This window comes from Castor canadensis, chromosome 3 (assembly GCF_047511655.1).
Source record: "Castor canadensis chromosome 3, mCasCan1.hap1v2, whole genome shotgun sequence".
Classification (NCBI taxonomy): domain Eukaryota; kingdom Metazoa; phylum Chordata; class Mammalia; order Rodentia; family Castoridae; genus Castor; species Castor canadensis.
The window spans coordinates 178166257-178182319 of NC_133388.1; the positions used below are offsets into that span (position 1 = coordinate 178166257).

The window sequence follows — 16063 nt, forward strand, 5'->3', positions numbered from 1 at the left end:
GTCAGAAGATAATGCACAGATCTGAAAACCAATAAAAATAAACAGGTAGGCAAAACCACTAAAGTTCAGACTTCTCAGGACTGGTGTCAATTTGGGTCATTCTCTAACAAATTGCCTAAACACTCAAGGTTCTGGCTTTCTGGAAGCTGCCCAGCATTTATCCCAACACTAGAAGAGTGCATTGATAAATACTTCCAGAAAGCAAACTGGCAATTTTTATCCAAAACCATAAATTACTCTAACATTTGTTTGGGTAATTCCACTTTCACCAATCTCAGAGGAAGAATCAAGGTTATTCAAAGAAAACAATAAGAAAGAAAAAGGGGGAAGGGGGAGGATGTGGGAAGAGGGTGTATATGTTGCAAATACTGTGTACACATGTATGTAAATGGAAAAATGAGACTACTGAAACTATTCCAGGAATGGGTGGAGGGGAGGTAAAGGAGAATGATGGATGGGTGAATTTAACTATGATATATTATAAGAACTATTATAAATGTCACAATGTATCTTAGCACAACAATAATTTTTAAAAAGTTAAGACTATCAATCATGAAATTGCTTTTTACTTTCCTATCAGTACTCAATCTGGAACAGAACACAACTTCTATAAAATGACCTTAAAATCACCTAATCCAAGTCCAAATCCTACGAAAAGTCTCTCCTAATTTCTTCTTTCTGAGCTATCCCATGGTTCCCCACAGTATGTATTACATACAATACCATTCATGATGCAGAAAATAAAAGTTGATTTATCCCATTGGATATCTTGGAGCATTAGGTATTTATTTTTTTACAGAACATGATTAGGAAGGGATATGGGACTTTCATGTATAATTGTATTAGGCCTAACAAAAATCTGAGGAAGAAAGAATTACTATCATTCCCATATTACATAGAGAAAAAGAGACTGAGTCAAGGTAGAAAGGTAAATAAGCTATAATCTAAGGATTTGAACCCAGCAGATGTGTTTCATCACCAAAGCTATGCGGAATCCACCAAATGCTACCATAATCAAGTTAGTTATCAAAGATCAAAACATAGTATTATACTTACATCCATGATACCATGGCCTTTTGTGCTCAACCAGAGCACCAAGGGAGGGCAATTCAACTCTTACCTCCCACCTCCTCCTTTCTTTCTCATTGCCACTTGTTCAAGTCCTCATTATCTCTCCTAAACTGCTGCAAAAACAAGTCAATGTCAAAACTTATCAGTTCCCCAGACACCACCTCCTATAGTGCAGTATGAATTTCTCAAGATTTTTCTGAATACACCTTTAATCATGCAACTTATGGCAGATAGATGATGTAGGTAAATACATAGATAGATAGATAGATAGATAGATAGATAGATAAAGTTTTTTTAAACCACTGAAGTCTAACATTAGTCAGTTATAATCTTCCAACAGTTGGCAGCTGTGATCTATTTTCCAGTCTTATCTCCTATTACCTTCCTTCATTCCAAACAAATTAAACCACTTATGATTTCCTGAACAAATCCTGAATTTTCCTATCTTTATGTCTTTCGTCACACTGTCTCTGGTCAATGCATATTTCCAGGTTTCAAAATCCTATTCATGCCTGATCCAAGTCAATGTCATTTAGTCTCCAAGGCAATGTGGTTTAGTGAAAAGACAAACAATGAACATGGAGTTAGAATCTTTTCCAAACTCCTCAGCTCCCACCACAGTCATGTCCTCATAACAAAGAAATCAGTTTTTTTTTTCTGTATGCATCTATGGGATTTTGTTTATGTTTATTTATAGGAATTATCACATTCTGCTTTACACAGTAGTTATTTTTACTTAATTTTACTACTCGGTTATATAATCTTTGATGATTCAAAACATCTTATTCATCTTTGATTTATGCCATGAAGTATAAAGTCATAATAAATGAATTAGATATTGCAAATATTCACACTGTCAAATACAACAAAGTCCTGTGATTATACCTTTCCTAAAGTCTAAGTTATTTGCTGTGAAAACTCAAAAATTGGATGGGAGAGACTGTGTATGCATTTTTAGTTTCCAAGATATAATTTGAGAACGGACACTCATAAAGAGAATGTTGATTTTTTTTTTCTTCCTTTGGGGACAGTAATTTCAAGTTAATCAGGACCTTACCTGTATCCCAATGATACAACTTCCCTTTCTTTAAGTGTATTTGGTCACCAGCATTGTAGTTTAGTGTTCCACCATCCCATATGGAAGATTACAGACAGACTATTGGTTAACCTTATGTCCAGTCCTAGTCTCAAGAGTTGTAGTTTGGGAACAGGAATGGTTTCACTCTACCAAGCCATTATAGTGGCTCAAGGCCACTTACCTTTGCTGACCATAAGAAGAGATAGTGCTGGTGACCAGGGGCTGGGAATGCAGTCTGAATATAATCTTGATAGACTCCTCTCCATTTCAGAAAACAAACAAACAAAAAATGATTAGCAAACAGTCCATTTCCCTTTAAGGAAGTCCTTAGCTAATTTGGAGAAATTAACTTATTTCTCATATTTCCAATTTCTAGTTTGAAAAGCTCTTTTCTTAACCACCTGCACTTTTTCCCTTAAGAAATTCACTAATTTTTAAAAATTTTTTAAATATGGGCAATAGGAAAATATTTCCAAAGGAGCTAGCACTAGACATTATATGTTTCACCTCCCATCAACACTTCTCTGCCCCTTCTTGTTTCTGAAAAAGCAAGAAGTCAGAGATCTGTCAGAAAAGCAAGAGGGTACGATTGAAATTAGCCATATAAAAAGACACATACAGCTGGCCTGCCTAAGGTATAACGGCAATTACTTTGTGCTCTGTTCACTCCCTGGGGGCCCAGAAAAGGGACATATGAAGGAAATTCAGAAAAGAGCAACAAAATTGTAAGGATCTGTGAGGTTGATTTACAAGGCACGTTATGACAGCTAAGATCATGTGGCTTGGATGAACAACGACTGACTGAAGATATGATAAATGTGAGTTTACAGAGAATATAATGGCTGAGGAAAGGAGAGGGACTGTGTTCTCCTGAAGGTGATAACATCATGGTCACTACTCCTCTTACTTGTTCCGTTTTTAAATACGGAGGTTCCTGTGCTTTATATTTCAATTGTCCACTAAGAAGTCAGTTCCAGTATTTTCTAAAATCTTTAATAATAAAAAAGATAACACAACAGCAGTGGAAACAAGTTAACATTTTACCTTTACAGATTGAGGGAAGTTCTCTATACATGTTCTAGGTAGGAGTATTGATTGCTGAGTAATTATATAAACCAATCAAATCAGATAGGCATCTGAGAGAGAAAAGGCAGGCATGAGCCTGTGCTGTTATATCTGGAATGAATATATCGGGAAGAATGGAAGAAATGAAGAGTAAAAAAAATAAATGGACCAAAGTCCTTACAGCCCATAACCCTGTGGAGTCCCCATCTTGGTTGGCTCCAAGCCCAGCAATTCAGCAAGTGTTTCTAATAAAGTTTGCCCGACCCCCCCAGAGACCTCAGCTGCCATAGGCTTTGTTTTAAACAAGAAAAGGTCACTAGCCTCTAGCCTGTCCTTTAGTCAGTTAGTGTCATGAAAGACAGAGAGAAGTTTCATGACAGAAATAAATGGCTGAAAGGAAAAAAAAAAACAATTTAACCTCTGTTCCTGCTGAGGAACAAATAACCTCCAGTTTTTTTTCTTTTGTTTGCTTGGGGTTTTTTTGTTTGTTTGTTCATTTCATTTTCTTACCTCATCTTACACAGGGCAGTGACAAGTGACAAAACTTAAGCTGAAGCTTAAAGCACCTCAAAAGGTCAGAAACAGGCCATGTGTAGTGATACATACTTGTAATCTCTGCTACTCAGGAGGCAGAGGTAGGAAGATTATGGTCCAAGGCCCACTCAGGCAAAAGTGTAAGACACTATCTGAAAAAAAAAAATTAAAGCAAAAAGTGCTGGGGGGTATGGCCCAGGTGATAGAGTACCTTCCCAGAGAGCACAAAGCCCTGACTTCCAACCCCAGTACTGAACAAATAAAGAGAAGAAAAAAACAAAAGTCCAAAAACAACTGATCCCTTGCCTACCCCTGCGGTAGGTGTTGGAGATGTCACAGTGAACATGGCTCCCAGGCAGGAAAGGCAGGCAGACCCAGAAACAGACTCGTAATCATTAAGTGATGTAAAAGACAAGCAAGGTGCACCAAGTCTGCACAAGGATGCTATCTATTCCAGCATGGAGGATTTTAGAAATTTAGCATGACATAATCATTGCCAGATGGTCTCACCTTCAATTCATAATTGTTTTAACAAGGGGATCTTTATCCAGGAGTATTTAGCAGGTGATAGAATGAATATGTCTTGTTTTGCTTATCAAGCTTGCTTTTTTCTTAAGAAATAACCCTTCATTCCTAAGGAACCCCTCTTGCTCCCACTCCAATCTTGTGTTAGCTAATCCCCCAGCTTACCTTTCTTATCTCCACCGATGAGCCCAGGGTCAGCCACGGACTCCTTTTTCACAATTTTCTAAATTGGATCTAAGGGACAATCCTTCTGTGGTGATGAGGTCATAAAATGAGAAGTGATGACACAGAGAAGCAGTAAGGACAGATGGAGGATCCTGCAAGCCCTCCAGGCTTTGATCCTAGTGGCCTCTAAGGCATTGCTGCTCCCTTCCCTTTCAGTTGCTATGGAAAACATGCAAACATCCTTCTGATAAAGGTCTCTTTTAGCCAAAACTCATTCAAGCTTGGGTTCCCTCACTCCCTATCAAGAATCCTGAGTGACTTCTTAACATTTTAACCTTATCTTAAAGTTAGATCTTTCCTCTCATTCTCTCCCTTTCTGAGGAGAGTTCATCTAACCTCAATGCTACCTATTTCTCCTTGTTGGGTCTTGGTCTATTCATATTTTGAAAACTTGGCCAATCCTTTTGCCTTCCTACTAGCTGTGCTTCTAGTTGCACCCCATCTGGGTTTCCCAAAAATAATGGGGCATTTTTATCTTTATTTTTTATTAGTGAATATTAATTGTACAAAGGGGTTTCATTGCAATATTTCCATACATGTATATAATGTACTTTAATCATATTCACCCCCTCTGTTGCTCTTTCTTATCTCTTCTTCCCCAGCAAACCTTTTCCTTACAATTTGTAATGAATTTCATTATTCTGTTTTCCTCCATGCATATAATGTGCTTGAGTCTCCTTATCATAGTACATTAAAATGCTGTTTACCAGGAGCCATCACCAAGTGACTCAAGAGCAAGACCCAGGAATCTGTGATTTTAAAACACAAATATTCTTGTTGCTTCTAATGTACAGGCAAGTGGAGGAATCACTGGACCAAATGACACAGGGAAGCCCATCAACTTGATGAGCATAAGTATTTCCCAGTCAGGCATGCAAATTAACTATTCCATCTCCGGGTAAGCTTTGAGTACTTCCTCAAAGAAAACAGAGTTATTGGAGGCTTGGAAGGTCATCATAGCAATTCCGAGCTACAGAGAACTATCCCGAAGGGGCTAGAGGGGACTTCATCCTCTAGGGGCTTGTCAGGGACCAGTCTGGTCCTTTACACAAGCTGCCTTTGATTTCTTTCATGCTGGAGATAGATGATGTCGGGGCAATTTATTTCTTTTTAAAGTCTGAAGTTACATCACAGGCCTGAATAATTTTTCTTATAAACCGTCTTTCCAAAGCAACCATCCGCAAAAGGAGCTGAGCATAGCTTTCCCAGAGGCAAGAGTAAAGTTGAAGTAAAGAAAAATTGCTTTACATCCTTCAAGAAATGTCACCTTTGGAGCAGTAAAACTGCTCATTCTTTCTCAGGGGAGATGACAAGCATTTCACAGCAGCCATTTTTTTTTTAAGTGGATGCCAAGTAGGAGAGGTACCCGACTTTCTGAAGGATCGCCAAATCAAGCAAGCACCTCCCTCCCTCCTTCCCAGTTCGCTGAGATTTTGACATTGGCTGGGTGGAACCCACTTACACTTTCAAAGACTCTTTGGACTTTCAGATGTGCCGTTTTACAACACGTGAGAACAGCAGGTGTTTCGAGCTTTTTTCTACCAAGAAGAAAGTTTTTCTTTATTTGTATTTCATTATACTTTACTTTTATTCTACCAAACCTGTGGGACTTGGAATTTACGACTCAGTGAAACTTGGAATGATTAGCGTGAAAAGAATTTTGCCATTTGGCAACAATGTCTCCCACCCTAACAAAACGATTCTTTCCTTTCCTGTTTTATTTCCCACTTTTTCTTGTTCACCTCTCTCCTTTCTTCTCTCCCACTCGCCCCACCCGCTCAACACATTCAACTAGTGCCCTAAACGGTGACAAACTTGCATGTGCTTCCCTTATGACTAAACCGCTGGGCCTCTCGCCAATCCCCCACAGATGGCCCCAAACTTCAGGCATCCTGTTAAAAGGGCCCCACGTTTGTAGCCCTGGTTGGAACAGTTAGGGTGGAGGAGGGTGATGGGGAGTGGCGGTGTCTTCGTCCTGGGGGAAGGTGAAGCAACTTCCAGGAGGAAACGGGCGTTTCCTTCCCTAGCGCTCCAACGAGCCCTGGGTCTTGGCCTCGGGGCTCCACCCAGCCCCTCCCAGCGCTCTGGGAAAAGCCAGTCGCCACACACAGGCACACGCAGGCCCGGCGCCGCGCCCTAAGGAGAACAGCCTTGGGGCCAATTGCCATGGCAACCCCGCGGTTCCTTCCACTTCCCCACCCAGCCGATCCCCCCTCCTCCTGGCGCTGCAGCCAACCGGCTTGTGCGCGTCCCTGGAGCGCGCTATAAAACCTGTGCTGGTGTCGCTAGCTGCTTAGCCGGACCTGGGGCAAGGCGGGCAGTGCCAATCTGCAGCCTAGACAGTCTCGTTTTGTAAAAAGAACAAAGCCTTAGCATGCAGAGTGTGCAGAGCACGAGCCTCCTTCTGCACAAGCAGTGCCTTTGCCTGGTTTTCCTGTTCCTCCATCTCCTGGGTCAGGTAGGTGGCCTCACCCTGGTGTCTCTTCCCTCCTGACCAACCCCGGCGTGGTCTCCGGGCTCGCTCTGCCTTCGACAGTCCCTGCTAAGGGAGGTTCTCCTTCTGGTCTCGCCGCCTTTCCCTAGGTCTCCGCGAGTCAGCGCTGTCCTTCCCCGTGCCCCCGCCCGTGCCCCGCGACGCCTCCGACCTGCGCCCCCGGGGTGCGCGCCGTGCTGGACGGCTGCTCCTGCTGTCTGGTGTGCGCCCGCCAGCGCGGCGAGAGCTGCTCGGAACTGAAGCCGTGCGACCAGAGCAGCGGCCTCTACTGCGACCGCAGCGCGGACCCCAGCAACCAGACTGGCATCTGCATGGGTAATGCTGTACTCTCCGCCACCTGGCCTCTTCTCTCACACTAGCAGGAGCTCTTCCTTCTCTCCTCTGCTCTTCACCTCCTTCTCAAGAGGGTGATAAACTAATAATAATAATGATGATGAATAATAATGCAGTAAGGGACATTTATGGAGCACTTGCTGTATGCCAAGCATGATCTAAAGGCGCTTGCAGGTTTGGGGGGAGCCAGAAGCCAGAGAGGCAACCTGCGGATGGAGGTGAGATGCGTATCCATCACTTACTTCCCTAGAGAAGAATCTAAAAGGCAGTGAGCGAAGCAGAGTTAAGAACCAGTGAAATCACTTCCTTTGGACATTTCCAGGGAAATACTGGGGGTGATGGAAGATTGGCTTAGTCACAGGCTTACAGTTCCCCCAACTGCAGCCCTGCAGGCTTGTTTTCACACCTGTAATTGTCCTATTTGAGCCAAAGCAGCTGCTCATCTCTTGGGAGGGCAATAGAACCACTGTCTGGGCTGCAATAAAATAAAATGCAGGCAACAAGCCCATCCAGACTCATGAAATTTAATCAGTAGAGGATCAGTTTCTCAGGTGGAACACCACTGCAGTCCGAGGCTGTCCCTGCCTCTCTTGACTAGGAGAGCTTGAAATAACCTTTTATTTTTCCTCTAAGCTAGTGATGACTTACCCTGCTTCAATACCATGGAATCCTGATACCCTTTCCAATTTGACCAGTTAACCTATTTGGAGAATAGGAAATGCATTTTTTTTCCCTTTTACGCCTAAGCTACTGGAATAGAAGAATCTAAGGTAGTTCTTAGAAAATAACTTTACTACTGAGAACAACAGCCATGGAGCCTTGAGAGTGTGACTCCACAGTTATCCTTTCTTTTGTTTTATCTTATAAATGAAATCATTTGGGGATGGGGCATCTCAAAAGACAGTAGAGAATATTTTAGAAGCCATTAATCAGATTATTTCTGTTGCTAGTATCCAGAGTTTGCAGCATTTACATACCTCTTTCCTCATTCACAAGGACTAGCTGGAGGTAACAGGACTAGATTGTCTTAACAGTTTTTTCTTGCTCTGGGAGGTCTCCATGAGGACAGCAGAAACCAGATCACCTGAACTAGAAAGGAAATGACTCTGGAACATGTTGAAATCTTACACAGGATCTCCTGTGCATTGTTTTTCTCTCTCCTTTTCCCTCTAGTGCTAGAAGGAGACAACTGTGTGTTCGATGGGGTCATTTACCGCAGTGGAGAGAAGTTTGAGCCAAACTGCCAATATCACTGCACCTGCAGAGATGGGCAGATTGGCTGTGTGCCCCGCTGTCAGCTGGATGTGCTACTGCCTGGTCCTGACTGCCCAGCTCCACGAAAAGTGGCAGTGCCTGGAGAGTGCTGTGAAAAGTGGACCTGTGGCCCAAGTGAGAAAGGGACATTGGGAGGCCTTGCCCTTCCAGGTGAGAAACTCAGTGTACATAGGAGTGACCCAAGGTAAATGTAGGCTCAAAGCACATGAAGTCCTTTGGATTGTTTTGGTGGTACTGGGGTTTGAACTCTGGGTCCTGCACTTGCTAGACAAGGGCTCTACCACTTGAACCACACTTCCAACCCTTTTGGCTTTAGTTTGTTTCTCAGATAGGATCTTGCTTTTTGCCTGGTGTCAGCTCAGACCTTAGTTATCCTTCTTATGCATTCCAGGTAGCTGAGATTACAGGTGTGCACCAGGCAGGTTTTTTGGGGTTTTTTGCTTTTTGATGAGAAACTGACCTCCTTTTCTGACCATACTATTATGGATTTCAGTTTGCCCACTAATCTGAAACACATCATGTCCAAGCAAAATTATAGAAGTATACACACAATTTCTCCTAAAGACGGCCTAATTAGTCCTTCCCTTTCTATTTCATGGAAAAGCTTAAGGAGTGTTGGTATTAGTTCTTCTTTGAAGGTCTAATATAATTCAGCTGAGAATTCAGTTGCTTTTTTGTCTTATTTTTGTCTTACTGCATAACTGTTCTTTGTATTTTAGTCTTTCTGTCCATCCTGCTTGATCCTTATTAGTACTAAGCAGTAAGAGTAGAAATCCTCTTTCATTTTTAGATTCTGTATACTAGCTATGCTCTCTCAGATCCAGCCCCCTTACTAGTGAGTTCTACCCCTCACTAGACAGATGAAACAGAGAAATGTCAACTTTCTAAATGCTGTGGGGAAAGTCAAGTGACACCAGAACATTTGTGATTCTTTTTGATTATCTTACAAATTACATACTTTTCTGAGGAAAAAAAAATCTCAAGAGGCAATAGGAATTTAAAAGCCATTAATCAGTCTGATTATTTATATTGGCAGTATCTAGAGGTTTACAGTCTTTCTGTGGTCAGAAATTATCAGTCTTACTTTATAGATAGGAAAACTTCCATGAGAAGGAGAGATAGGCTCCAAGGCACATGAGTGTTGACACAGAAGTTTCTGTAGTCGGAATCTAAGAGTCTATATATCCTAGGTCCAAAACAGCCAGGTCTACTTCCAAAAAACAAAGTATTGCTTTCATCACTTGGCTTATTCTACTTACTCATTACAATTAAAATTTTTTTATCATGATCCTTTTTATGTATAGAATAACATATTGAAAACACTGCAACTATGGAACAATTGTTGATGCTATACTGTCCTATATACATAAAACTATTACACCTCTTAAAACAATTTATCTCAAGCTTCTTAAGGTCAGGTTGGGGGTCTTTCCAAAAAAGATTTCTTGAAGTCCTACATTGCACTACCTGTTAAGAGTTTATAAATAAATCCAGTTCTGTGTTCTGCGAACACGGGTGTTTATTAGCTACAGAATTAAATGAGATCCACTTTCTAATGCTAGCTGAAAGGACCATTTTTTGATCCCCACATTTTATAGCCTACAGACCAGAAGCGACCGTAGGAGTTGAAGTCTCTGACTCAAGTATCAACTGCATTGAACAGACCACAGAGTGGAGTGCCTGTTCTAAGAGCTGTGGAATGGGCTTTTCCACCCGGGTCACCAACAGGAATCGTCAGTGTGAGATGGTGAAGCAGACTCGGCTCTGCATGGTGCGGCCTTGTGAGCAAGAGCCCGAGCAACCAATAGATAAGGTAGGAGCACATAGGAAACCTGCCATCATGAAGGTGGTCCTGCCTCCTTGGAGCCTGGGCTTTAGAAAGTCACTGTGATGCTAGTTGACTCAGAGGTCAGCTTTTGCTGGACATGAACCCCAGAGAAAAGAGAGGTTCCTAAATCCAGGCTGAGTACCTTCTCTTTTTCCTTTTTAATGTATTTAAAATTCCCAAGCAACTCACAGCAGATTCTCAAATAGAGACAGAGGGTTAGAAAACAATAAGAATGTTCTAGCAAATCTCATTTCATTCCTGGAGAAAATTGGCTGCCCAGTTGTCCAGCATAGCTGATTTTAGTTAGGCAGGTTTAGAGGGGTTGAGTTCAAGCTGTAGGAAGCAACAGGGTTGGGGCTGGTCCTGTCTCACAAACTCTGCAATCCCCAGAACCTTACCTGGTACATATGTGCATATAAACACTTGTCAGTGAATATATGAATGGGTGTCTGGGAATTACTGTCAGTACTTTTAAAATCCTGTTGGATATAGAACATTTGCCAGCATAAAGCAACATAAGCCAAATAAAACAGCACATTTCTTTCCTTCTTTTGCTGGAATTATATCAACTCACTGTGTTAACGCTGAGTATAAGGCATGCAGATCAGAAGCTATGATTGGTTCCTGGTGACATCACAGGTCTTGCTACAGGTCTATATAAGTAAGTGTAATATCCACGTTGAGCTATTATATGGAACTTGTACAAACCTAGGGCTAAAATAAGACAGCCCCCAGAAATTCAAGATTTACATATCTCTACACTGAGACAATATCATGTAAGGTTTAATGGGACAACTCTGGAGCCAGACAGCCTGGCTTCAAATCCTGTCTTTCACCATGAACTAGCTGAGCATTCTTGAGCAATTTCTTTAACCTCTCAGCCTCAATTTCTTCCCCCATATAATGGGGCCATTGAAAGTATCTACCTCAAGGTTTTCATAAGGATTAAATAGAATGAATTTGCCAGGCATTGGGCATAAATTAAGTACTCTGTTAGCATTAGCTATCAGAGTACTTCAAAGTTCTACTTATTGGTAAAATAAGAGTTCCTCATAGTTGTATTAGTCATATGGCTGCTTAGCTATATGATTTTTTAAGGTGTACCCAAACTTTATGTTTATTCTACCAATCTAGAAAGAATTCCTAGAAATGCTTTTTTTTCCTTCTAAAATTAAATCCTAGAAGATCCATCTCCCCATACTTTGGAAACAATACTTGTAACATAGCCACACATGTTCAGCCACACACACAATTACACACACACACACAACCCCAGAAGGATGTCACTGGCTTCTGCCTTTCCTTGGCTGTTAACAAGAACATATGTTAAATATTAAAAACAAAAAAGGAAGAAACAAAAAGCCTTTCCATATTTTCAAAGACACAGTCACTTCTTTTGGGGGGTTGGGGGCAGTTTGGAATAGCATGCTGCTGCGTAGCCTAGGCTGGTCCCCAATGATCCTACTGCCCACATGCTGGGATTGCAGGAAAGCTCCAGCTTGCCCAGCCCCCACCTGTTCATTACATAAGGTCTTTCCATCTTATGCCTCTAGGATTTATCTTTTTCTATTGTTTCACAAAATTTGTGTTCCTTTTTTATCACTTGCACCCCATTTGATATTGGAAGATATTATAGTTAAGATTTTTTTATACGATATATATTTCATGAAAGTTCTAGAAATTGTTTGGAATCTAGGCAAGTACTAGCATAGTAATTATTTCTTCCTTGTTTCTGAGATTCTTATACCTGAAATAGTATTCTTACATTACCCAGACCAACAGCAATGCTTGCAAATTTGTGGACTCCACTTCAGGTGTTTTTACTCCAAAACTCTGGATTGAATCCCAACAATCTGTGTTTTAACAAACTGTCTAGATTATTCTAGCACACAGTAGGGTTTGGATGCCACTGACTTGAGAGAATTCTGGTTATAATCACCCCATAAACTCTGCTCTGTGCCTGGATGAGAAGTATAGAACTGTGGCAAATCTATAGATTAAGAAATCTTAAGTTGGAATGAAACAATTCTTTGCTGAATTAGCAATATTGGGTTTCCTCATTATCCATTACTAATGGAATCTTGAACAAATTCTACACTTACTTCATCTTCATGAAAAAGAATCCTAAATTCCATTGTCTTAGAATTTGTCATCATATTCTAGAAAGAAAGGGTTTTGTGTCAGAAAAATTCAAATACTAGATGTTTCCTGATCACTGTAGCTCTTTGAGACTCCATTTCTTCAGAAAACTTGAACAATTGTTCCCTCTATAAATAATTGTTCCTGGTATGAATTAATGTTGTTAATATTTCTTAAATTAATATCTGGAAAGAATCTGAAACATTAATAGGCTTTCAATAATATCAGATTTATTACATTTTTCTTTACAACACCAAAGAGTGCATTTGGCTAAAAAGAAAAAAGTACCAACGTGTGTTATACTGATTTTAGAAACATAGAAATACTTTCATCTCCATGTTCCTGGCCTCAAAATCAAAAGATAGTTGTGAGCAGTTAGGCATTGTGTTCACATGCCAGGAGAAAGGAAAATTAATGCAGGAAGCAATGAAGAATTGTACCTGTCCAAAGGGCAAAGGTTCCTCCAGACTTCTCTGATTTATCTTATCATTGGCCAGAAATTTATCACAAAGTCTTTTCAAGCTCCTAGGAATTCTGGGGAAGCAACTATTTTTATTAACCATATTGCCCAAACAAGATTCATGTTCTGTTAGCAAAGAGGAAAGGTCAAGGGATACTGGGTAGACAATAAGCTGGTTATCCCATACTACTAAAATAGACTTTCAGAGGAATGGTAGCTATTTCATGCATCTCCCCCTTTCTTCTTTCTTAGAAAGGAAAAAAGTGTCTCCGCACCAAGAAATCCCTCAAAGCCATCCACCTGCAGTTCAAGAACTGCACAAGCCTACACACCTATAAGCCCAGGTTCTGTGGGGTCTGCAGTGATGGCCGGTGCTGCACCCCCCACAACACCAAAACCATCCAGGTGGAGTTCCAGTGCTCCCCAGAGCAAATTGTCAAGAAGCCAGTGATGGTCATTGGGACTTGCACCTGTCATACCAACTGTCCTCAGAACAATGAGGCCTTCCTGCAGGAGCTGGAGCTGAAGTCCAGCAGAGGGGAAATGTAAATGTGTCGCTCAAGAAGCACACCTACAGAGACAACTGCACCTGCTGCATGAACACCATCAAATGAACACAAGAAAAACAATGAAGAACCATTACTGTATTCTTGAGTCCTCTGTATTTTTCTGTGATCATATGAAGTCATTTATATTTGTCTTTTTTATTGAAAGATATTCCAATTATAAGTTTGGAATCAAGCTAAGCTCAGGATATGACTTAGGAATGACTTATGTTCCTGTGATGTTTATTACAAATGCAAGTATGTATAAATTTAAGACTCAGCTAGATGATTTGTTATGTAGAATGTACCACATTACACTCATTTTGTTGTGCACTAGTACAGTTCCAAGAAAATGTCACTATAAGGAATGACACAGTGAAATCTAGTATCATACTGAATGTGTTGTTATAAAAAATATTTCAGCATTTATTGAGATTTGACTTGAGGGTTCTCTATTGGGCTCCTTTTGGGGGGATAGGTCAACTCCTCACTTGCAAGTTCAAGATCAAAGGAAACATACAGGTCTTCAACACGAAGTCCAGAGACTATTCTATTTTGTTGAACATTAGGAAATATGCTGTGTCTATCATAATGAAATGTTTGTTAATTAAGTAGACTGGTGTCATGAACTTTCTCCATTTTAGAAAATTAACTCCTTTCCAAATAGAAAGAAGCTAAGCAGAAAATTCCCACTACAGAGATAACTGGGCGTCACAGCCCTTCTACAGTTGTATACTGGAGGCTGCTGAGGCTCACTAGTTTTGTAACTCAGCAGAAGCAGAGATCAGCAAGAATCCGCTTGAGTAAGTAAACTGAGTTAATTGAGGTCCAAAGCACTTGATTACAGCCTTTGATGACTTTCAAATGTGCTTTTAGTGGAGTTTTGCAAAAAAACAAAATCCACATGACTGTGGTGGTGAAAAACCACAGATTTTATAAGAGTATAAAATTATTTTGGACTTGCCCAAAATGTATCCTTGGGTCATAACTATGAAAACTCATGCACAAGATATATGTGTCAGGCTTACAAGTTAGGCTACAAAATTAAATCTATCCATTCCTCTGTGTCACCATATGTGCTTCACCTTTCTCCTTCAAAGTATTTATAAAAATATAAATTATACATTTTGTAAAATATTCATTTTAATTTCTCTACTTGTCAGACATGACTAAAAAAACATGATGCTATCAGTGTGTGACTCTGGTATTACTTTTGTGCTTACAAGTTTAGCATTGTTGTTCACTGAAAATAAAAATTTATGAATTGAATTGGGCATCAATAAGTAGCATCTGTTGAAAGCAAAATGGATATTTTGGGGTGAGCTCATAGTTTTATCAGAAGGGAAACAAAAGATAGCTCTTACTGTTCTAGATAATTTCCATCACCAAGGTTTAAATATTCTTCATGACATTTTCTCAAACTATCATCTCAAGCCTTGTTCTTTTTCCAAACAACCCACCAGACACCTCTCTATACTGAAATTTGAGTTTGTTCTCTGACAAAGAAAAACTCACCTCCCTGACTTCCTTTTCAAATTAAAGGACTCCCAAGTCCCCAGTTACCTGGGTGAAACCGTCAGCATTGTCTTGAACGGTCTGCTCTTGTCACATGGCCCCAAAAGCATACAATCACTCATCCATGTCCATTAGTTCATGGATTCAACCAACTAAGGATTAAAAATATTAGGAAAAGCAAAAGTCATATTGTGTACTGTGTAGTTAGGCCTACAGTGGGTACTGAACATGCAGACATTTTTCTTGTTATTATTCTCTAAATAATATAACAACTATTGTAAGTAATCTAGAGATGATTAAAGGTATAGAGGAGGATGTGCATAAGTTAAATGCAAATGCCACACTGCTCTATAGAATAAAATTGAGAGTGCATGGATTATAGTTTCCATAGAAGGTCCTGGAACAGATCTCCCGGGGATAGCCAGGGACAACCGTATTTCTCCAGCATGATGCAGAGCAGAATCATGACTGGGGCTGTCATCTGTTAAAATGAGTCTATGTTTTGAAGTTTCTGGTTGATACAAAGTGGATCTAAAGTTCTTCCATAATTAAAAAAAAAAAGCAGCCTTCCCATCCACCTTTATAGCTAGTTCCTATTTGTCTTTCAAAGCAAATTCCTTTTTCCACTATACTGAAAGCTACTGGGTGGGTCTATGCAAAGATTTTCTGTCTTTGGAACTGTGCCACACCAGGATAGCCATGATGAAAAGAATTTGGAAACACTTGAAGATACAATATAGAGTTGGCTAAAGCACTCTTTAAAATGAGTATGTAGGAAAAGGTGGTATAAGAAAATATACCTTCAAAAGGTATAAAACTACGGAAAGAGTCATTTGTTTTTGTTCAAAAGTATCTATGAGAGATGTCCGTGGTGCTCCATACCTGTAATCCCAGCACTAGGGAAGTAGAGGCAGAAGAGTTTTGAGTTGACAACCAGCCTGGACTACATAATCCAAGTACCCGTGAACATCAATCA

At 40.4% G+C, this 16063-nt stretch overlaps 1 protein-coding gene across 1 annotated transcript; it reads left to right on the top strand.

Annotated features, from left to right (window-relative positions):
• The first annotated feature begins 6589 nt into the window (after positions 1–6589).
• Positions 6590–14841, top strand: Ccn3 (cellular communication network factor 3). Its single transcript, XM_074069113.1, has 5 exons — positions 6590–6956; positions 7082–7307; positions 8499–8750; positions 10199–10413; positions 13280–14841. The coding sequence occupies exons 1-5, from the start codon at positions 6873–6875 to the stop codon at positions 13574–13576; spliced, it is 1074 nt and encodes a 357-aa protein (XP_073925214.1). The 5' UTR covers positions 6590–6872; the 3' UTR covers positions 13577–14841.
• Positions 14842–16063: the final 1222 nt, after the last annotated feature.